The sequence below is a fragment of the Melozone crissalis genome, unplaced genomic scaffold, assembly GCF_028551555.1.
Source record: "Melozone crissalis strain CALT ecotype California unplaced genomic scaffold, PUWL_Pcris_2 ptg000120l_1, whole genome shotgun sequence".
NCBI classification, from domain to species: domain Eukaryota; kingdom Metazoa; phylum Chordata; class Aves; order Passeriformes; family Passerellidae; genus Melozone; species Melozone crissalis.
This window is the reverse complement of record NW_026535896.1, coordinates 3,348,678-3,371,918: the sequence shown is the minus strand read 5'-3', so window position 1 is coordinate 3,371,918 and position 23,241 is coordinate 3,348,678. Positions and strand designations below refer to the sequence as shown.

Genomic DNA, 23,241 nt, shown 5'->3' with positions numbered 1-23,241 from the left:
GCCAGGGCCTGCCCACCCTCACAGGGTAGAATTTCCTCCTGAAATCTAATCTAATCTAATCTAATCTAATCTAATCTAATCTAAATCTAAATCTAAATCTAACCTGTTTCATTTTCAAGCCTTTCCCCCTTGTCCCCGTGCCTCTGCCAAGCCACACAAGGCCTGGAATGCACCATCCTGTGCTCCAGGCCTGGGCAGGGGAGGCTGAGGACACCTTGGGTTCCTGCCCTTGGTGTCCATCCATCCATCCATCCATCCATCCATCCATCCATCCATCCAGGACAGGAGGTGCTGTGGGGTCAGGTGGCTCTGCTCTGACCCTCCCCACATCCATTTCCAGCAGCTACTGGGTGAAACCCCACACAGGGACTCACTGGGGCTCTGATGGAAAAAAAAGTGAGTGGCTGAGGGGAGCTTGGAGGAGTCACTGACCCTGAGTGGAAACTGGGCTGAAAAATGGCTTTGCTCCCATTCCCCTGCTCAGCCCATCCTTTTTTTGCCCTCTCTGCCATTTATTTTCCTTCTGCAATCAGCTGCAAATGGCTTTGGCGTGCAGAGGAGTTCTGTGCATTTGAAGGTCAAAATCCCTGAAGTTTGTAAATCCGAGTCCTTTAAAAAGATCAGATGTGTGGAAATAGTTTATACATGCAGGGCCTGGTGGGAGCAGAGTGGGAATTTGGCTGGGAGATGAACTTGGTGATCTTGGCCCCTTTGCTCCTGGTTTTCTCTCAGGCTCCACATGCCCCTGGCTGGGGGGTCTGGGCAGGTCCCCCTTAGTACAGAACCCATCCAGGGCAATGTCAGGGTGTTTCATCCTTCTGTCTCTCCCAGTCCCATCCCCAGGGATGTCAGGGAGCTGAAGGGGCCTGGTTTGGAGAACCGAGCCTCCAGATCCCTCTTTGCCTTGGAAAGCTGCAGCCAGATAAAAGCTGTCCCCATGAGAGGCAAATCCTGCATCTCTGCTCTGCAGATGCTGCTGACATAACTCAACAGGGCGACTGCAACTCCTGGCACAGTTTAAAAATCAACCCAGAGCTCCCTGCCTGCTCTCCCAGGAGGGAAATCAAAGGCGGCTCTGTCGGCAGGGACGAGGACACGGCATCCCCACAGCTGGGTGCACGTGGCGGCCGTGTCAGGGGCTTTGATGGGCTCATAAAAACCTCCAGAAATCCCAGTCTGGCCCCTGCTGCTGAGCTTGCTTTTGGGATTAAAGCCCCGGCATTCCTAAACTGGGTTTAGGTGGAACAGCTGGGCCTGGTGCTGGCTCCCGCCCCAGCCCCTGCACACAGCCTGAGCTCCGTGGGCAGCGCGAAAGGAGAGGTTTTATTGGTGCAAGGTTTGATTAAAATCTTGCAAACAGGTTTCAGATGGCACTGAAAGCTGATACCGGGGCAGCAAAGCGGGGCTTGTTGCTTTTGTTCCTGAAATTCTGCTCAACTCTGACCTTTAGGCAGCCCAGACTGGAGGCGAAGGGCTGGAGGACATTGCCAGGGCTGGGTTTGCCTCCACGGGAAGGAATTTCCCTGCAGCAGCAAAGTTCATGGAATTATGGGATTATTATAGGATATTCCAGGTTGGCAGGGATTCACAGGGATCACTGAGTCCGAGTCCTGGCCCTGCACAGAGCTGGGTGAAACCCACCATGCTCCCTGCACATAAACCACCCAGTTTTAAAATAAATACTGAATTATTTAAATAAATTCAGTACCCTCAGAGCAGCAGAAGCAGAATTTGGGTAAAAACTGTCCATCCACCCCATCTTTCTCAAGCCACCAGCCAAGCCTTGTCCTCAAGCACATCTGCAGAGCTTCACACATGCATTTGGTTTCCCTGGGTGAGTTTTCCCCTGCTCTGGGACACTGCTGAGCCAATCAAGGCTTCTGCAGGCTCAGGGCTTTGGGGCTGCTCTGTCCTCAGCAGAAATTCAAACAAGTGGCTGTGACCTTGCAGGAAAAAGCAGATGATGTTTTAGTCCTAAATCTGCCGAGCACAACAGATTTTGCAGAAGCCTTGAAATGCACATTTGTGTTGATTTGGGTGTTTAAATAGCAACCATCCTCTGGCTTGGTTTTTTTCATTTGGGAACAGATTGTTTGCTTCCCTGTGACCTCTCCCTGGGAATCACTTTTAAGTCTCCCCTGTTTTGACAGGTTGTTTGTGCAGAGCTCAGCATTCACCTTCCTAAACTGAAATCTTATCCTCCCGCTACTGAAAAATTGATTTGCTGGGTTTGTGCAAAGCCAACCCGTGGATCCTGCACGACCAAACAGCAGGATCAAGGATGGGCCCTCGCTATTGCAGAGACACAAAAATCCATTTTTCACCCTGCTCTCAGTGCCTGGCCTGAGGAGCTCACCTCCACATAGGTTTTCACGGTGATTCAGTGTTAAATTGGGGTTAGAACCGTTTTCTCAGCCTGGCTCTGACTCATCTTCCCAGGGCAGGCAGGAGCTGCTGTTGAGGCAGCAGAGGGAGCAGATTCCTGGGTGGTCCCTGTGGCCACGGAGCAGGGAGAGCAGAGCATTCAAGTGTAACTTGAGGATGAAGGGAAAGGGGCACCGAGCTACTTTCTCCCAGTGTTATCTCAGGCAGCAGATGGGGAACAGAGATAGCGATGGTGGCTGCTCATTTTCCGTGCCCTCTCCAGCCAAATCCAGTAAATAATGAAGTGTAATTTGCCAAATAGCCTTTGGATGTGGGATTTGCTTTCGAAGGTCCTGATCCTGCCACTGTGGAGGCAATGCTGGATTGTGTGCTGGGCTGAGGGCAGGAATTGTGTCCTGAGAGACTCCGTGTCGGGAATTTCACTGCTCCTACCTGAGCCAAGAGTCTGCAAATGATTTCTTGAGAGCCCTGGGGACTTGGCTGGAGGATGTGCAGAGGGAAGGGGGAATTTTTGTGTTGGGGCTGAGAGGTGGAAGGTGCAGAAGTGGGGACAGAGAAGTTGCTCTGTGTGGCTTGGCAGTGGAATTGTGTTGGGAGCATCCAGCAGATGATCTGGGGATGCTTTGCAGCATTGTTACCCCCACCCTGTGCTACAGAGCTGCATTTGGAAGTTTATCCATGGAAAACCAGGATTGTTTAGGTTGGAAAAGACTTCCAAGATCATGAGGTCCAACCATTCCCCAGCACTGCCAGGTGACCACCAATCCATGTCCCCAAGAGCCACATCCATCGGTTTTTTAAACATTTCCAGGGGTGATGACTGCACCACTGTCCTAGAATTCTGTTGACCCAACCCCCAGATTCCTACTTGGAAAAAAACCCAGTGTTGGGTTGTTTGGCCTTTAAATGCTGCCCATGAGTTTGGCTGGAGAGGAGTTGAGTGGAGCAGGAGTTCCAGACTGGGCAGCTGGGCTGGCTCTTCCCAGTGGCTGCAGCACTGCTTTCATCCCTGACTCTGTGTTTTATCAGGAAAATACCAACACTGTCTGCAACAGCAGCTTTTTGCAGGTGTAAAAGTTTATTAAATCAGGAGTTTAATGAACTTGGAGCGATGGAAAACTGTGGTGGTTGAGTTTCCACAAGACTCAGAATTTTTGATTTTCAGTGTTGGCGTCCAGATATTCATGAGAACACCAAAGACTTTCTTTGCCCGTGGTGTCATTTTTCCACTGAGTTTTCATGGAAAATTTCCACTAGGCTGCAGACCTAAACCAGCCTCAGGTGGAAGATTTTCATCTCTGCTGACCAAGGGCAGTTTTTGGGGTGGTGGTTGTTCAAGACTTTCCTTCTCCATCAAAGATGTTTTTCAGGAACACTGAAAGTACGGGGAAAAGAGCCAAACCTCTATTCAGATATTTTGCCTCAAATGCTTGCTTTTATTGTGAGACTCTTTGGCTACAAAGCTTCATCTCCTTCCAAATAAATTAGAAAAAGGGATTTAAAAAAGGAAAGGAAGAGGTTTGGTGCTTGTCAGGACTGACTCCAGGCCTGGCTCTCGGCTTGGCCCCGCTGTCCCATGGGATGGCAGCGTTGGCCATGACTCACCCTGGCTCCTGCTATGGATGTGCCTGACGTAACTCTGGGCTAATGTGGGATTTTCCAGCTCTTTGTTTCCCTTCCCCCCTCAAATGGGTATTCTGCCACTCCTCCATCCTGTCTCAGCCTGCTGTCAGCTCGCTTTTTCATGCTAGAATCATGGAATGGTTTGGGATGGAAGGGACCTTAAAGCCCATCCCATCCCACCTCCTGTCTTGGGCAGAGACACCTTCCCCTATCCCAGGTTATTCCAACCTGGCCTTGGACCCTTCCAGGGAAGGGACAGCCACAGCTTCTCTGGGCAACATGTGCCAAGGCCTCCCCACCCCCACTGGGAGGAACTTCCTAGGATGAAGAATTTTCTAGGATTCTATAATTTTTCTCCTTGCTTTTCTTTGCACTGGGATGACAGAGTGACAATTCAGGGATGCTTTTCTCCCTCTTTCTTGCTCATCCTGGTGTGGGACTCTGCCTTCCTCAGTGCCTGGAGCTGTGGAGCCATTTCCCAAGCTCTAGACACACCTGGAATGCTGAAGCCCAGCAGGCTGATATCTGGAAAGGCCTTGATATCATCATCCAGTAGAACATTCCAGAAGTGTAGGTACACCATGTACACCTGGCTGGCATTCCCTGATGTCTTTCCCAGCCCCGTGTTCTCATGGCTGTGTTTCCCTCCTGCTTCTTTCAGACATGGAGTGTGCAGATGTGCCTTTATTAACGCCCAGCAGCAAAGAAATGATGTCCCAGGCACTGAAAGCCACGTTCAGCGGCTTTGCCAAGGAGCAGCAGCGGCTGGGAATTCCCAAAGGTAAGACTTGGCTTCCTATGAACGACCACAGTACCCCCACAGGAGCTGTGTCCTCCTTCCAGGCTGCCCAGATTTCCCTGTCTGCCAGCTCCCTTGCTGGTTTTCCTCAGGTGGTGTTGCCTTTCAAATACCACCTGAAGCTTCTTGGAAAAATGTGGACAAGTCATCTCCACTAAACAGAGAAGCAGCATGAACTCTTTAACAGAGGCTGGTGGGAGAAACCAAGAAAATTGGAGAAATGGGTGGGAGAAGGGGTCAGAGAAATTATGGGATTTTTAGAAGTCCCAAACAAATCCAAAGCTTGTTCCTTGGATGAAACGTGTCCCCATTAAGGCTGATCCAGCCTGGGCATGGTGTTCCTCACACCCTGGTGCCGTGGGCTGCCAGGGGTGAGGCTGTGGCAGTGCAGGGCAGCCGCAGCACTGTCTGTGTCCTGCTGTCCTGGGAGCACTGCCTGAGGGTGCTCACGGCTGGATCCCTCTGCAGACCCGCAGCAGTGGACGGAGACGCACGTGCGGGACTGGGTGATGTGGGCAGTGAACGAGTTCAGCCTGAAGGAGGTGGATTTCCAGAAGTTCTGCATGAATGGAGCTGCCCTCTGTGCCCTGGGCAAGGAGTGCTTCCTGGAGCTGGCGCCTGACTTTGTGGGAGACATCCTTTGGGAACATCTGGAGATCCTGCAGAAAGGTCAGTCCTGGGGTGAACAATTCGCACCATCCCTGCCAGCCTGGCTCTGGGGCTTTCCACAGACCAGGAGGTGTTCACCTTGAGTTTTAATCCCAGGAAAAACATTTTCCAAAGCCCAGCTTTTCAGCAGGGTTCCAAATGGGCATCCCAACAGCAGCGGGCAAGGCAAATCCTGGCAGTGCCTCAAAGAGGCAGAGTGTTTGTGCCAGCTGCTTGGCAGGGATCCCCAGTGGGCAGGGACACTGTGCCTGCCTGGAATCCATGGTGGGATTTTCCAAAGCATTTTTCCTCAGCCTGTTCAGCTCCTGTTGTGAATTTTACTATTTCCTCCACTGGAACTGGGTACAGGAATACAGCCAAAATCCTGCCCAAATTTCCCAGTGGCGATTGGAAGCTGCTTTGCTTTGTTCCCTGTCCCAAAAGAGGGTGTTCCATGTCCCCAAAACCAGCATTTCTGGGAGGGGAAGCCATCTGTGCCATTCCCTGCATGACAGCATCCAAGGGCATTAACTTTCAGTGACTGGGGACACACACTTTGATTTAGGGTGTTGGTTTTCCATGTCTGGATGCCCAGGAGCACTGGGATGGTTTCTAAGGAGCAGGTGAGGAGCTGAGCACCTCAGCCTGAGCCACAAGCAGGAGCTGCAGCACACCTGGGCTCTTTTTCCAGCTCCCTTCTCTGCAGAGCTCTTTGCTTTCCTGGAATGTCCCCTGTGCTGTCCTACTGACCCTGGTGGCAGGAAGGGGAGGGGGAGCACAGTTATTCCTTCCAGGAAACCATTGACAAATGGATGTTAATTGCCCATTACTAATTTTACTGCTACCTGTGGTTTGCAGAAGGTAAACATGGCCCTTCCTGGGCTCTGGGCAGGCCAGGCTGTTTTCCTGCTCTTGGGCTCTAAATCTGCACTGTCCCTTTTGTTTTGCATATTTTTCATGGAGTGCTTGATCAACACCGAGCAGTTTAACCAAACAAAGCCAAACCTTGTGTCAGCCCAATTTCTCCTTGCATTGAGCCATTGCTTGCACCTTCCCACAGCCCTTCTTCCCTGCTGTCCCTGCCCATGGTTGGGAGGTCTTCAAGGTCCTTTCCAACCCAACCCTCCTAGGATTTGTAATTCTGTGATTTTTGGGCTGTGCCCACTGGAGAGGGTGGGATGTGCTGCAGGCACTGACTGAGGCACCAGGGCTGGGTTTGCTTCTCCTTCCTGCAGATTCCCCACACAGAGATGGACTTGATGCTGTACATTTATGGCAGAGGAGAATCATAATTTCAGACAGCACTGACAGATGTGCCTATTCAGACACTGAATTGGTAGAGGAATCATAACTTCAGACAGCACTGACACACGTGGGTATTCAGACACTGGTGGTACAAAGGCCTGGGACAGAGAGGAGTTTTTTCAAAGAAGCTGAAAATCTTTGTGCCTGCTGCAACTCTTCTTCTGAAAGGCTGAAAATGAATAAAGCTGAATTTCTGTGTCTTCACACTGTTGGTGTTGCCCTGGGAGCCCAGAAATCTCCTTTGCCTGTTTGGTTTCACTGGTGACTTTGTCACTCTGGCACAAGCAGGGCCCTTGCTCCTCTGGTGGGCTCTGAGCACATTTCCAGTGAGGTATTTGTGGGTGACAAAGAGCTCCCAAAAAATAACCAGACTCCCCCCAGGACTGGTTTCTGTTCCCTGTAGGTGCTGGGGCTCATCTCCAGCCCTGACCAGAGCTGGGCTGGAGCTGTACAGACAGAACAGAGCTGTCCCTGTCCCTGTCCCTGCCCACACAGGAGGAGCTGGGGCTCTCCCTCTGCACCTGGATGTGACATGGGAAGAGATCCAGGTGTCTCCAGGCTCAGCCAGGGCTCCAGCTTGTCTCTCCATCCTCCCCATCATCATCACTGGGGGTGTTGGTGCTGGGAGTGGTTGTTAACCCCGAAATGCCTGGCTTTACCTGTGCTGCTGGCCCGGGGTCATGCTGGGACAGGCTGTGACCCCGCTGTCCCCTGTGAGCACTGCCTGACTCACGTACCACAGCCTGCTCAGGCTTTAAAAACAGCACATGGGTGCCTTTTCCCTGCATGGATTTGGGTATTTTCAGGCTCACTTTTCCATAATTCTTCCTAAAATAACCTCCTCAGTTACCAGCAGTCAGCAGTGCCCTGCACTTGACTCTAAGCTGAGCCAAAGGTTCTCCCCTGCTCTGTGGTCACCCCCTGCCCCTTGGCAGACACTGTGGAGAGAGGAACAGAGCATTTCTCATTAGCCCTCTGTGTTTGCACAACCTCTCCTTTTGTTAGGGAATATTTTCCAGCCTGCAGTCCCCAGGGGAGAAGGCCAAATTTAGGCTCCTCACAGGGAACGTGCGTTATCTGTGCTCAGCTCTCCAGAGCTGGGGCAGAACAAACCCAGCCCAGAGCTGCCTGGGGGCCTTGCTTTGGTTAAAGGAAAGAAAATTCCCATCCCAATATCCCTGCTCAGAATGCCACACTGGAATGAGTCAGGTGTTCATGGAAAAACTGCCCAGAGTAAGGGTAGCGTGGCTTTTACATGGGAAAGCAAATTCAGCACAGCCCAGGAGGAGCAAAGTGCTTGGAAAAAGCCACAGGAAGCAGAGAATCCATGCCTTGATGTGCTCCATGCTCTGTCCCAGTGAGTTATGCCTATGGGAAGCTGAAATTTGGCATTTTGACCATATGTACGTGGAGGAGTCTGTGTCAGGAATGGGATCGGGGACAGTGAACAAAGCAGTTTGGGACATGGAATGTTCTGCCAGCATCAGGTGCTGCACAGGCTGGGAATGCACATGGATTTGGAGTTAGAGGAGCTGGCTTTGGGATGGGTCACTCACTTCCTAATGCACACCTACTGCTGGTCTAAAGATAGGGCTCTTCCAGGAAAACAACTGTCCTTGTGTGGGGAGTTTTTCCAGGAGCTCACACATGGAAGTGTGCTCAGCAACCCCCAGGAGAAGGAGAGGTGATAAAGCCTGAGGCAAGCAAGGAAATGCTGCAGCTGGGAGCTCAGAGCCCCCTGGGGCCCTGGCTGAGGGCATTGTTGCTGTTAGGGTTGGGCTGGTTTTGTCTAAGCTCAGCAGGAATTCCCAAAGGACCCCACGTGCCCCAGGTTCCTGTGGGATTTCAGCACTGGATCCATTTCTGTTGCTCAGAACGTCCCAGTTTGACCTGGGGAGGAGATTTTGGGAAGTTCAGGGCTCTGTGTGTCACAGCAAGTGTTGCACAGCTCCGTGTGCCTTCCACTGGTGACGTTTCCTTCCTTTCCTCTTTGCAGAGGAGGCGAAACCGTACCCAGCCAACGGAGTGAACACCACGTACCCCGAGTCCCGCTACACCTCAGACTACTTCATTAGTAAGTCTCAATTAGCAGTGTCAATTATCACCATCGCCATGCCGGAAGGCACCTTTGAGCAGAGGTTTGTCCTCACCACAACAGGACTGCACCCTGCAAAGGGGATCTTGTGTTTCCAAGGGTTTAGGGTTGGTTTGGAAGCCTCCTGGACTTTTTGGTGGCTGCCTTGTGTGCCAACATCTGATTTCTTCAAGCACTGTTTGTTTGAAGCTGTAACTCAGCAGATTTTGAAAGTGGCCTCAGCACACCTCAGTATTGGGAATTGTAAAAATCCTGTTAAAAAAGGGAGAGAATGGGGGGAAAGGCTGAACTCTGGATTGCCAGGGAGGAGCCTAGCAAGGAAAGGGATGAGTCTCCACCTGCACTCCTGCACTTCCCATTGCCATTGCTTTGGAGATGTTCTTTAAGGGCATTGGAAATCTGGGAGATATTTCACGAACCAGCAAAAAGCCTAACTGACCTGAGGAGGAGAGATTTGGATGAGGTGTGAGGGAGAAATCCTTCACTGTGAGGGTGGGGAGGCCCTGGCACAGGATGCCCAGAGAGGTGCTGGACTCTCCATCCCTGGAATTGTCCCAGGCCAGGCTGGACAAGGCTTGGAGCAACCTGGGACAGTGGGGGATGTCCCTGCCATGGCAGGGGTGGAATGGGATGATCTTTAAGTTCCTTCCAATCCAAAACCTTCTGGGATTCCTGGATTCCATGTGGGTTGGGATTCCAGGCTCTGGCATGGGGAGAGGTGCCAGGACTCACCTTTCCCAACCAGCAATGAAACACTTTTACCGTGTTGTTCCTCTGCTGAGACTCCACTCCCCAGGATTTTCCAGCTTTTTCCTTCTGGCAGCTATCCTGGCAGGAGTTTGGTGCAAAGCACATTGAGGACAGTCAGGGGATTCTGTGGATTGGGATTCCAGGCTCTGGCATGGGGAGGAGTGTCTGCACAAGGGATTAAAATCCACTCCCCAGAATTTTCCAGCTTTTTCCTTCTGGCAGCTGTCCTGGCAGGAGCTTGGTGCAAAGCACATTGAGGATGGTCTGGGGTGTCTTATTTTGCTAAATTGCTGCATTTTCAGACCCCCTGTCTGTAGCTTCTGGAGCCCTTACCCAAAGCATTATGAGAGGGGGTGTGGGATGTCTGGAGCCCAAAGCAGTGAGGGGTTTGGGATGTTTGGAGCCCTCACCCCAAGCAGTGAGGGAATGTGGGATGTCTGGAGCCCAAAGCAGTGCCCAAGGGAGGGGTATGGGATGCTCTGGAGCCCTCACCCCAAACAATGAGGGGCTGTGGGATGCTCTGGAGCCCTTATCCCAAGCAGTGAGGGGCTGTGGGATGCTCTGGGACCCAAAGCAGTGCCCAAGGGAGGGGTATGGGATGCTCTGGAGCCCTTATCCCAAGCAGTGAGGGGCTGTGGGATGCTCTGGGACCCAAAGCAGTGCCCAAGGGAGGGGTATGGGATGCTCTGGAGCCCTTATCCCAAGCAGGGAGGGGCTGTGGGATGTCTGGAGCCCAAAGCAGTGCCCAAGGGAGGGCTGTGGGATGCTCTGAGCCCTCACCCCAAGCAGTGAGGGGGTGTAGGATGTCTGGAGCCCTCACCCCAAGCAGTGAGGGTCTGTGGGATGCTCTGAAGCCCAAAGCAGTGCCCAAGGGAGGGCTATGGGATGCTTTGTGACCCCGGGGCTGCTTTGGGCAGGCTCTGACCCTGCTGTGTCCCCAGGTTACGGCATCGAGCACGCGCAGTGCGTGCCCCCCTCCGAGTTCTCGGAGCCCAGCTTCATCACCGAGTCCTACCAGACCCTGCACCCCATCAGCTCGGAGGAGCTGCTGTCCCTCAAGTACGAGAGCGAGTACCCCTCGGTGCTGCTGCGCGAGCCCGCCCAGGACCCGCTGCACAACGACTTCTTCTCCATCAAGCAGGAGGTGGTGACCCCAGACAACATGTGCATGGGCCGTGCCAGCCGAGGTAAGGCTGGGATCAAACTGGGAAATCAACCTGGAGAGGGTTTTCAGGGTTAAACAGAAGGTTTATACAGGATGTGTTTGTAGGGAAACCGGGAGATGAGAAATGCTGAGTTAAAAATGGAACAGGACAGATATTGTTGAGAGAGAAATCCTGATATAGTATTCTTCAAGCCAAGTCTAATAAGCTCTTGGAGGTCTATATCACACCCAAGATAGCTCAGCTACCTTTGAAGGCATAAAAATCATCACGATGGCTTCTGTTGCAGTGTTGGAAACAAAAAGGTTTAATAAAAGGCAAAATAACAAACAGAGGAAAACCAAGCCAGGTGCTAGATGTTCTTGCTCCTGGTAAAACACCTCACAAAAGCCATTAGTTTCTTTGTTCACTCCTTTTTCTAGTTAATTGCCCAGGAAGGGCTTTTTGGCTCCTGTCCAATTGGCCATCCTTGAGTCTGAGGTGAAGTCCCCATGGCCCATGAGGTGGATTTTTCACCTAATCCAGGAGAGAAACTTCTGGGCTTCTTTCCTTTTGGAGGGGACAAAGGATGGTTTTGTCTATCTGTCAACAAAGGGCAAACTCCTATAAAATGGAACTAGAAAAAGAGTTTTAAAGGATAGATTGTAAAATAAGGCTAGATACTTTGGAGCAATAGAAGGATGAAAATCCTAGAAAAGGGGATTGTGTGACAGGGGCTGGCTTGGGTTCCTGCTGTTCTCACCTCCCTCCCCCGGGAATGGCCCTGGGAGCACTGAGGGAGCTGAGCAGTGCTGACACAGCCCTCTCCAGCACTGCTGGCTTCCCTGGTGGCTCTGAGCCCTCCCTGCCCTTCTCCCTTCCCAGGGAAACCTCGAGGAAGGTCTTTCTTTCCTCTCCCCTGCTTCCTGTTTTACATCCTCTGCAGAAAGGGCACGTTTCTGGTGCTGTGCTTTGATGTCCAACCTGAGAGAAATAGAACTGAGCTTTTGTGTTATCAGGGAGGACAAACTGCTGGGTGCTCGTAGCAATCCCATTTTTAGGAACCCAGGCAAATCCCCACAAATTCTTCACAAGTTCTCATTGGGAATTGCTGTTGAAGGCTCTGAAGAGTTTTGCACTCTGTGATCCAAAGTCTTTGTCCATTATGTCCAGGATTTGATGGCTGCTTGTTTGAAATACTCTGCTGCAGCCAATTCCTGAGCTTGGTTAGGAGCTGCAGGTGTCAGGGGCTGGGGCAGCAGCAGAGCCAAGGACCCCCAAATGCTGCTCCCCAAAGAGTTACAGGTACATGATTCCTGTTTGAGGTGGTGGGATTTGAACACCTGAACACTTTGGAGGATCTGAGCCCAAATTCCTTCCCAGTTAATGTTGTGAGGCTGGGAACACATGGGGCCCACGTGTCTGATTGCTTTGTGATCACATCAGTGGTGCCAGGCTGGGGATGTGGCTCTGCCTCCTTCAAAGCAAAAAGCTGAACACATGGAGCTCAAAGTCCCTCACAAGTGGGATCATTATCTCCACATTCCAGGTAGGGAACCTGGGGCACAGGGAAGAGCAGTGACCTGCCTGCCATCCCCTAAAATGGAACCCAGGTGTCCTCAGCCCCAGAATTCATTACAGGGATGTGGTGCTGTGAGCCAGGTTTGATGTGCAGCAGTTAAACCCCTTTATCCAGAGAGCTGAGGATGAGCTGCCCTCCCAGCAAGGCCAGAGCTGCTTTCCAGGCACGTGCAGCCCATTTGAACTTCCTCACTCTTTTTCCAGGCTGGGAGAGCCAATTACAGGGAACTTGTTATTTGTGCCTCTCCTTCTGAGAGAGGTGACCTGAGCCAGAAGGGCAGCAGGGTTTTCATTTTGGGGAAACTTCTCTTTTTGGGGTTGTTTTTCTGCCTGAACTTCAGCAATGTCTTTGCATTTTCTTGACCTTTTCTTTCACACAGGTGATTTCATCATTCTCACAGTGCAATGGTTCAGGAAGGCTTTTGCAACTGAACCTCGAGCCTGTTCTCAAACCTAAAAATGGTTTTGGGGGAGGGAACAGAGAGCCCTGGCTGCTGCTGTTAGCAAAGGCTTGAACAGTGGTTGCAAGAGGCTGTGCTCACACCAGTGCTGCATTTCAGCCATGGAAGGGCCTTTGGGGGCACAAATCCTCCCAGGGCTGGGGGAAAGCCTTAATATAAAGCAGAGCCCAGTTAATTTATATTTATGTCCCTCTTTACCCTGCACTGTCTTACAAGGTTAGTCTGACACCAAGTCAAGCCCTTCAGCATCACCTCAGGGTGAAGGTTTTCCAGACACTGTGGGGCCTTTTCCAGGCCTTCTGTGGGGCCTTCAGGAGGAAGTTTTGGGGTCCCATGGGGGTTGTTTCTCTCTGCCCTGTCAGCGAGGGCGGCTGGTTGAGAAGTGGAGCTGCCAAAATCATTTAAGCTGGTCCTGAGTTAGTGCAGGGCGTGATTGTTCCAGCTAGGTGGAATTTAGGTGAATTTTCAATGGATTGACACAAATCACATCTCTGTCAGGTTTTAATTCCTTTTCTAAATGAGGCTGTGCTGCAGGATTGCTCAGGGAATTGGTTATGCCAATTAATGTACACACACAGAGCAGCGTTGTGTTGTCCTTAGCAGGATTCAGGGAAGGATTGGAGTGTGAAAGTCCTCAAAAAACAAAAAGCAAATAGAAAAGAGTTTGGAACAGGGCTGTCCCAGCAGAGTGAAGCCAATGGATCCCAGCTCCCAGTGACTCCAGGCCAGCAATCAGAGCAGGCCCTGCAGTAGTTGAGTCTTTTCACAGCAAGTGCTCTTCAAACTACAGCACAACAAATATTTGGGGGCGTGTGCCAGCGCCCTTCCACGTTCCCTGTCCCCTGGGATTTGCTCTCTGGGCCCAGGCTGTGGGTAGCTCTGCCAATGGAAATTTCTCCAGGAGCTCTTGCACAATCCCAGCAGCTGTTTTTAGCTGGGTTTGGGAAATTAGTGAACTTGAATGATCCTGTTAGCTTGTCAGGGAAGATGTTGAGCAATCAGTAGAGTAGGGAGATCAGAGGCTGCAATTTCAGTTTGTTCTTTGGGGCCTTTTTTAGCTCTGTTTCAGTACAGGGCTGGCTCTGGGGGGTGTAAATCAGCACTGCTGAGGATCTGGCCTCTCATGTTCTGGCTTTGACTAAAAATACCCCAGAGAGTGACTTTGACACAAACCAGCTGTGCTCACCTTACCAGAGCTGGAAAAAGCTGTTGGAGCCCTCAGCCATTGGCTCTGCTCCTGCAGCAAACCTGCTGCTGGCTGGGGATTTGGGGCTGACTGGAACAGATGGCAGCAAAAGGCTGCTGTGTAATCTGGGGAGAAACATCCAAATTCCAGGAGCTGGGTGTGCCTGAGCCGTGTTTGAATTGGGCTGGCAGATGTAATGGGGATTTATTGGAGACCTCCAATATCCCTCAGCAGCAAGAGAATCACAGAAATCAGAGAACCATGGAAAGGTTTGACTTGGGAGGGACCTTAAAGTTGGTTCTACCCCTGCCATGGCAGGGACACCTTCCACTGTCCCAGACTGCTCCAAGCCCTGTCCCTGGCCTTGGGCACTGCCAGGGATCCAGGGGCAGCCACAGCTGCTCTGGGCACCCTGTGCCAGGGCCTCAGCATCCTCTGAATGAAGAGGTGCTGGAGTGCCCATGTTTAGGCTCCTGAGCTCAGCCTTGAGTATCTAAAGTGAATTTTGTCTCTGAAATTGCCTTTTGGAAGTGAGGGACCATTTCCAGCCAGCCCCAGGCCCCAGTCTTGGGTAGACAGGCCAGATTTAGGTTTTTCCCCTGTCTCTCTCTGCCTGAAGTTTTCCAGGGCTCAGCCCTGCTCTGGATGGCAAAGGTGAAAATATTGCAGCTCTGGGCTGTGCTCACTATGGAGATGGGATGGAAAGGAACAGCATCAGTTGCTCTGTGCCTGCACAGTGCACAGGTGAAGTGTGCTGTACTGGGCAGGTGAAGCACTCTGTGCTGGCCAGGGGAAGCACCCTGTGCTGGCCAGGTGAAGCACTCTCTACTGCCAGGTGAAGCACCCTATACTGGCCAGGCCTGTCTCACCTGCTGTGCCTCCCCCAGGTAAGCTGGGAGGCCAGGACTCCTTCGAGAGCATAGAGAGCTACGACAGCTGTGACCGCCTGACGCAGTCCTGGAGCAGCCAGTCCTCCTTCCAGAGCCTGCAGCGCGTCCCCTCCTACGACAGCTTCGACTCTGAGGACTACCCTGCCACCCTGCCCAGCCACAAGCCCAAGGGCACCTTCAAGGACTATGTGCGGGACCGGGCCGACATGAACAAGGACAAGCCTGTCATCCCTGCTGCTGCCCTGGCTGGCTACACAGGTAGGGCAGGGACCCCCTGTGTGCCCCCAGCCCCTGGGGCAGCACCTCCCCGTGCCCAGGGACACAGTCTTGGGGCACTCTGGGCTGCCCCAGCTCGGGGTGGCTGGTGCAGGGAGGGTTTTGGGGTGTCTGCATCTCTTTCCCATCCATCCCACAGCTCATGGGGGATGTGGCACCTGGCTGGGCACAGGGCACTCAATGCCCTGTTCTCCCTTTGCCCCTGGCTGCCTGTGGAGCAGCTGGGGCTGGTTTGCTCCCTGAACAGAGCCTGCAGCCCTGTGCTGGTGACTGGTGGGCTCTTGGGTGTGCTTTCCCCCTGGGGCAGGAGCAGGCTCAGCTGCAGCTCCAGCACTGCTCTGTGTGTGGGGATGGATCCTCTCTCTCCCTGTGGCACAGAGGAGGCTCTGCTGTACCTTGGTGTGAGCAGGGATGGGGCACTGCCAGAGCCATCCCAAACATTTTCCATTCCCTGCGCTGGGAGAGATGAGAAGGTGATAGGCCATGGAAACTCTGGCTCTTTATGACAGCCCTTCAGCAATCTGGCATCTCCAAGGAGAGAAACCTGGTGGGATGGGACTTCCAGCTAAAACTGAGCTCATCCTTTCCAGCCCTTGTGTGCCATGGCTTTTCCCTGTGCTCTGGGGAAAGCTCTGGGGCAGCCTCCTGCCTGTTCCCCTGGCTCTGCACCTTCAGATGTGTCCTGGCCCAGCTGGGAGCAGCTGGTGGAAAGAGCTGGTGGTGATAAAGATCGTGGCCAGGTTCAGAGCAGCTCCTGGGGCGCGGCTGTCCCCGCGTGCCTCCCACGCGCGGGGCTGACACCGAGCCTGGGGGTGGGAGAGCTGCAGGGGAGGAAAGGTGGGCAGATCATTTTAGGAGTGTAAAAAAGGAAGTGGTTTGTTGCTATAGCTTTAGTTAGAAAGAGAGCTCAGCCCTGCCTGCTGAATGAGACTCTACCACATATGAGAGAGCTTTGCATTCCTGAATGGGCTGGGGAGGGAGAGCAGGGACTGTGCCCTGGGGCTCGTTCTCTGCTGTGCCATGGAAATCCATGCTCCTGAGAAAAGACACCACTGAGCACAACTTGCTCTTTTCATTCCTATTTTTACTCCTATTTTCTCCTGGCAATGCCTTTCCCTGTGGCACCTGGAGGTGCTTTGGGGATGAGTTTGAACAGCTGGGGAAACCGAGGCATGGGGGTGCTGGCAAAATCAGGAGCATTCTTTTCCAAGCTGGATATTTCCCTCCACGTTTGCTGTTGCTCATGGAAAAGAGTGCAGAAGAGCCACCCCTGGAGAGAGGCGAGGAGCTGAACTCAGTAGCCGGGTTCTGTGTTTTTCCAAGGAATTTTAGCACCCCAAAGGCTGTCCTTGGAGCTGTGCCTTCGGGAAGGGGAGACTCGGGTTCCTGCAGTGCCAGAGCACAATTCCAAACACTTTCCTCTGTGTAACATTTTCCCTCACCTCATTTCCAACCCCTCTTGGAGCTGGGAAGAGAATCCCTTGGCCCAGGCACTTTGGTGGGATCAATAAGTGGGAAGGCCTGATTTCTTTACTTATTTTTGCATTGCTTCACTTGACAGGCTTTAAATGTGGGGAGGAAAATCTGGAATCACTGGGAAATGCTTGTGCTGGAGCTGTTTGTCTGCTCCAAAGGCTGCTGAGCAATATTCAGGGCTCAAGCCAGCAGAGCCAGCTTTTGCCATTGGGAAAGGGCCCTGGATGGGTGATCCTGGCAGGCAGTGACTCCAGAGGTGCCCTGTGAGCCATTTTAAAGCCCCCAGACCTTCAGCTCTGGGTTTTCCAAGCAAAGGGAGCCAGAGCTGGGTCACTGTGAGAGCAGGGCCTGGGGAGAGCGGGTACAACATGCTGGGTTTAAACTGGAGAGAAATGGGCACTCCCCACTCTCTGAGTCTGTCAGTGAGGAAAACCCTGCTGAGGCTGCCCTGAGAGGGGCTGCAGGTCTGGCCTGGGCCAGCTGAGCCCGGAGTGGGGACTGAGGCAGGGCTCAGAGTGGGGACTCAGGGGGAGCTCAGAAGTGAGACTTAGGCAGGGCTCAGAGTGTGGATTTGAGCAGGGCTCAGAGTGGGGATTTAGGGGGAGCTGAGTGGGGATTTAAGCAGGGCTCAGAGTGGGGACTCGGGCAGGGCTCAGGGTGGAGTCTTAGGCAGAGCTCAGGTCTCTTTGTGCATTGCTATGCTTTACTCTTACTTTGCTCAGGGGAGGAAGTGCTGTCTGGCAGCCAGAGCAGAGGAACTCAGAGTCTGATGAGGAGGTGGAGCCTCCCAAGGAGCGGACCAGGGCTCTGCCAGCCCAGGAGCCTCAACACTGAGACCTTGGGGTTCCATTTCCCCCTGGGGACACACCCAGCCCCAGCTCCAGACGCAGCCTCAGCCCCAGCTCCAACCCCAGCCCCTGCTCGTGCTGGCCCTGCTGGCCCTGCAGGATGAAGAGGACATCACATCCCTCACCCCCAGAGCTCTCTGTCCTGGCTTTGGGGACCCAACACTTGTTCAGGCTGTGTTGGCAGGCTGTTTCTGTGTGCCCAGGGAGGTGGCCCCAGCAGATCTCTGATGCTATCTGCCCCAGAGGCGCCTGTGGGGTGAGAAGGTGCATTTTGGCGGAAGCTCTGTTGCGTTTGATGTGTTCTTCACCCAGCTCTGAGCGGCCTTTCAGAGCTGCCTTATCTGCCCCCACATCTTGACCTATTTTAACAAGTTGCCATGGTTGCTCACAGAGAGGTTGATGCAATTTTCTTATCTTTTTTTCGGAGGAGAAATGTAAGTGCTCAGGAGTTGGTGAACTTCAGTTTCCATTGCTGCAGGGAGGGCCAGCCCTGAACACCTGGGTTTGGAGCTTGGACAGCTTGGATTTTACCAGAGGGCACATCTGGGGCTGGGCTAGAGCATGGCAGGCTGAGATCAGGGAAAGGTTCTTCCCCCAGGCTGCCCAGGGAATGGGCACAGCCCCGAGGCTGCCAGAGCTCCAGGAGGGTTTGGGCAGCACTGCCAGGGATGCCCAGGGTGGGATTGTTGAGGGGTCTGGGCAGGGACAGGGGTGGGACTGGATGGTCCTGGTGGTCTCTCCCAGCTCAGAAGTTCTCTGATTGAGATTCTACATTAAGCCAGATTTTATTTTCTTTGCCATGACACAGAGTGCAGCAATGAAATCCAGGCAAGGGGTGGCCTGGGATGTGTTCACTGCTAAACCTCACACTGGCTCAGCTGAGCTCAGTCTGAGCTCTGTGGTTCAGCAGCAGAGCCAACTTTGGTGTGAGTGGGCAGAGATCAGTGTCTGAGCCCAGCTGGGCTAAAGTGAGCTCAGCTCTGCCTCCACACGCCTGGGGCTGTGCCACTGCTGGATCCTGCAGCCTCTGGTGATTCCCATGGCCACCAGCATCCTGCAGGAGCCCTGCACCAGGTGGATAAGCTCAGCTACACCTTTGTGCATCTTTGTGCCCCGTGTTGGTGTTTGCAACCCGTGCTGCTGCTCCCTGCAGGGCCACAGGAGGCTCAGACCTTGCTGCTTCACTGTGGCCATTCAGCACTGAGCTGGGTTTGGGTTCCCTCGAGCAGCTGTGTGGTTTGGCAGCAAAGTTGTGGGGTTTGTTTGCTCTGTGGTGGGCAGGACTGACACCCGGGGCTTTCCATGCACGGTGTCAGTGCTGCCATGGCCCAGAACTGCTGCTCCACATCACTGAGCACCCAGCAGGGCCATCCCTCGTGTTCCAGAGGGGAGGGGAGAGGGATGGGAGAGCTGAGCTGAGTGCACAGCAAGCCCTGAACCCACAGATGCAGGCTAGGGTTGTATGGCTGCTGCTCCTGTCCTCTGCTCTGGGCTAGTCAGGGAGGGGCTGATCCTTTAAAGCCAGTCCCAGCACTCCAAGAGTTAATGCCCCTCCAGCTGCTGTCCCCCATGCCCTGAGTGTCCCTCTCAGAGCATCCCTGTGGTGCTGCTGGGCAGTGGGAATTGAGGAGCCCTGCAGGAGCTGCCTCCCTCACAGATGTCCCAGCCCAGCTCTCTGCTGAGCTGGACCTGCCCAGGCCAGGCCTTGCTGAGCCTGGCTGGCAGCACCCACAGGGTTGTGCCCAGCTGTGCCCCAGCCCTGCAGAGTGTGAGCTGCTGTGAGCAGAGCCTGGGCCTCGCAGGGTGTTGGTGAGTGATGTTATCTGTGCAGCACTAAGAGCACAGCTGCTGTTTTGCAAGAAAGCCGAGGTGGTGCCAGGAAAGTGGGTCCCTTCCAGGCCAGCTCAGGTGCTGCTGCCCCTCCCCTGTGCTCTGCTGCTGCTCTGCAGCCTCCACAGGCGAGATCCCCCCTGTGCTGTGGCCACCAGCACCCAAAACTGCCAGCAGCTGCCTCTCTGTCCCCTCTCCTGCCTCACTCCAGTGCCCTGGCTGTCCTTGCCTCCCTTCCCCAGCCTGTGCTGCAGCACTCCTGGATTCCAGCTCCTTCCCTGCCCGCCCTGCTGGGGCACAGAGTCCATGTGGGCACGGCAGGGCACAGGGGCTGGGGAATGCAGGCACCCCCTCCTGTGCCCAGCAGCACAACAGCTCCTCTGGCCCTGCTGGGGTGCAGGGGATGGGGTCACCCTGCTCCTCCTGGCTTGTGTCCTTCTCCTGCTCCTCCTGGTTCTTGTCCTTCACGTCCTGCTCCTCCTGGCTCATGTCCTTCATGTCCTGCCCTCACAGGTGACTTCAGGGTGGCCACCCAGCAGATCCTGCCCCCTCCTTCCTCAGGCAGGGCCCGATGGGCTCCGTGCCCTTGTGGCCTCCCCAGGGTGGGGACTGCAGGGTGGCACCAGGGCCGGTTCAGTGGCTCCTGCCCCACCTGGCTGCCATGCAAACGAGAGCAGACCCAGCCCCACGCGCTGCTGCCCAAGCGTGGCACAGCTCAGGGGGTGCTGGGGGCAGCAGCTCTGCCTGGGTCTCCTGCAGACACCCAGTGCTGAGGACACTGTCAGGGGCATGTGAGGCTCACAGAGCCCCTGGAGCTCTGCCAGGTACCCCTGGAGTCAGCCTCGAGTTCAGAGACAGGGTGGGACTCTTGGGGCTGTCCCATGCAGGGCCAGGAGCTGGGGTTGATCTGTGTGGGTCTCTTCCCACTCATGATATTCTATGAGATCAGTCCTCCCAACACCCATTCTGAGAGCAGAGGAGCTGCAGCAGGGGAGCAGCTCTGGCCTGGACAGCCCTGGCTGCTCTCCTGCCTGCAGTCATGGCTATGCTGCTCCCTGAGGAAGGGGGAAGGAGCTTCCTGGGTCCTCTCCTGCTTTTTCACAGCTGTTCCTTGGAGATGCTCAATCCAAGCTCCACCAGTGCAGTGTCTGCTGCCTGCACCAGCCTGGGCAGGAGCTGTGGGAGCTGCTCTGACAAGGGAGTGATGGGGACCAGCTTTCTGGGGCATTTGGGGACCGTGGTGCCATCCAGGGGTGGGCAGGCCGGCAGGTGATGGGGCAGGGGCTGTTTTGGAGCCGTTGCCAGGGCTGCTTGTTTTGTGGGGCTGGAACCACAAACCGCAGAGCGCCAGGCAAAGGTGCCTCGCTGGGGGTTGGTAGGTGGGGTTTTTTTGTCTTCTTGTCTTGTTTGAACCAAGGGAAACAAAACAGAGGCCGTTGGGAGGGGTGGGGGTGTAAAACCGTGCCGAGAGACACGGCAGGGCTGGGGTTGTGCCCTCCCTGTCTGCCCCAGCCGGGCGGTGCCACCGTCACTGTGCCACCGTCACCGTGCCACTGGAATGCCCCACCCGGGACAGTCTGGTGTCCCCGTGGCTGGGAAGGAGCTGGGGACCTGTCCTGCCATGGAGGGTGGCTCAGGGATGGTGTGGCACCAAAGCCTTGGCTCTGGGACACCCCCAGGGCCTGGTGCTGAGGAAGCCCCACTCGGGCAGCGTTTCCCAATTCCCACAGTCCCACTGACACCCAGCCCAGGGAATATTTTCCCCCTGACGCCGCAGAATTCCTGTGGTGTGACAGTGCTGCTGAAGGACCCTGTTCAGTGCCACCAAGGCCAGACAGGGCCCCCATTGTGGGTGCTATTTTTAGCAGCCCCGGGGGTGCAGGAGGTCGTGGTGGGGTGGGAGGACGCCCCCACCCCTCTGAGTCCTCCCCTTGTCTTTTGTGGAGCAGGGGCTGCCCCCAGTCCCCAGCCAGGGCTGGGCCTGCTCTGGGAAGCCCCTGGATGTGTGTGGAGGGAGCAGTGCCATAAAAGCTGCCTTGTGCCCATCCACTCATGCTCTGAGCTGCATCCCAATCCACGCTGTGGGAGCAGGGCGTTGTTTTGGGATAACCAAGCAGGGGGTGAGAGGCACCCCTGGCCTTGGGACAGCCTGGCTGTGTGGAGTGATCCCAGCCCAGGGGTTCCCATGGAGTGATCCCAACCTGGCATCCTGATGGGGATTTCCAGCCCTGGCTGGGGTGAGGGGAAGGGTTGGAGCACAAGGGATGGAAAATGGGCACTGCTCCCAGCTCCTGTGGATGAGGAGGTTTGGGTGCAGGGACAAGCCTGGAGCTTGCCCTGTGACACTGAGGGGAGTGCCATTGCTGCATGAGCCACCTTGAGACCCTATGGGAAGATACTCCCTGCTCCTGCTGACTGCAGAGTGGCTCATTTGTGCAGCATCCCCTCCCAGCACTAATTACAGCTGCAGCAGGTGATGCCCTGACCTCCAGCTCTGCTCCCTGCTCTGTCTCCTCCCTGCCAGGGCTGATTGGGGCACAGGCCTGGGCATGTGCTGGGTTTGGCTCCTGCCACCTTGCTGCCATCTCGAGCAGTGCCACATCTGCCAGGCTCCACTGCCTCCCCCTCGGGCAGGGAGGGGGTGTTTGCAGGCCTGGGACATGCCTGGAGCCCGGCACAAACACATTCCTCACATAATTGCCTGTCCAGGAGAGGAATCTGGGGCTTTACGCGTGTCCTGCAGGCAACTCAGAATAGACCTTGGGAATCCCTGTTCCAGGGATGACACCACTTCCTTGGAAATCCCAAAATACCCAGCAGGGTGGCACTGGGGGCGGTGGCAGGAGCCCTACCTTGCCTGCTGCAGAGAGGGCAGGAATTCCTGGGTTTCCCAGCACGTCTTCTGCCAGCTGGCAGCCAAACAGGAATGGCACTGGCCATTGCTGGAACCTCCAAAGATCCTGCAGGGCCAGCATGGGCCAGGGGTGTTTTGAGGGCAGTTCCTCACCCAAGAACCTGGCACCCAGGTGATGCATTTCCATCCCTCTTATTTTGGGGAAGGAATCAACTAAAAATCCTTATTGTTCAGCTGGGCAGGAGAGAAGTCAGTGGGAGGGGATGGACCTGGCCTTGGACACTTGGGCTGTGTCTCTGTTAACTCAGTTTGGGTGTTGGATGCTTCCTGGCTGTGTGTGGGAAGTTGGTGTGAGGCCAGATGGGCCAAGAGAGCTCATCCCCTTGGGAATTCACCTGTGGAGGACCTCAGGCAGCCACTAAAGCCTTTTCCCAGTGTTTTCTCTGCATTTGGAGCTCGCTGCTATAAATAGGCCTGAGCCTGGAGATGTGGTGGCACTTCAGGCCAGGCTTTTCACTCCTCCCTTTCAACGAGAAGCGAAGGTGTAATCTGCATTTCCTCCCTCATTCTGGCATGGATAATCCAGCTCCATCCCTGCTGGGGAGCGTGGCTGTGGAGTCAACACCTTGGCAAGCTGCAGGGAGCAGCGGGCTGGAGCCTTTCCCCACCGAGTCCCTTCTCCTTTCCAGCAGGATGAGCTCCCTGCCCTGCCCTGCCCTGCCTGGGGCTGTGATAACCCCAGGGCTGGCGCTGACAAAGCCCTGGAGCGGTTCCACAGGGATAACAGGAGGGAAACAATTTGGGAAGGGCTGGATGGGACACAGCCATTCCCGTGTCCTGGAGCCAGCTCCCTCATTTCCTCCTCCCCAGCAGCTTTGGAGTCATTTCAAACTTTGTGGGGAAGGGGAGCCCTCCCTTCCCTCCATGGGTTATCCCACAGCCACAGCTCAGACAGCATCCATTGTCATTCCTGGGAACAGGCTGGGCTCCATCCCTTTTTCTGAGCCCATAACTCATTTTTTCCCCGCTTGAAGCTTTGCTCAGTGCTGTCAGCACTGGGATTACCCCAGCTAATCCAGCCTGTACAACTCC

The 23,241-nt window shown here is 54.5% G+C and overlaps 1 protein-coding gene across 1 annotated transcript in view; it reads left to right on the top strand.

Annotated features, from left to right (window-relative positions):
* The window catches only part of ETS1 (ETS proto-oncogene 1, transcription factor), a 45,889-nt gene that overhangs the window by 18,822 nt on the left and 3,826 nt on the right, over positions 1–23,241 (top strand). The window contains exons 2-6 of the mRNA XM_054292903.1: positions 4,670–4,789; positions 5,276–5,476; positions 8,757–8,834; positions 10,547–10,792; positions 14,863–15,123. Coding sequence (XP_054148878.1) covers positions 4,670–4,789; positions 5,276–5,476; positions 8,757–8,834; positions 10,547–10,792; positions 14,863–15,123 — 906 coding nt within the window. The remainder of the gene's footprint in view (positions 1–4,669; positions 4,790–5,275; positions 5,477–8,756; positions 8,835–10,546; positions 10,793–14,862; positions 15,124–23,241) is intronic.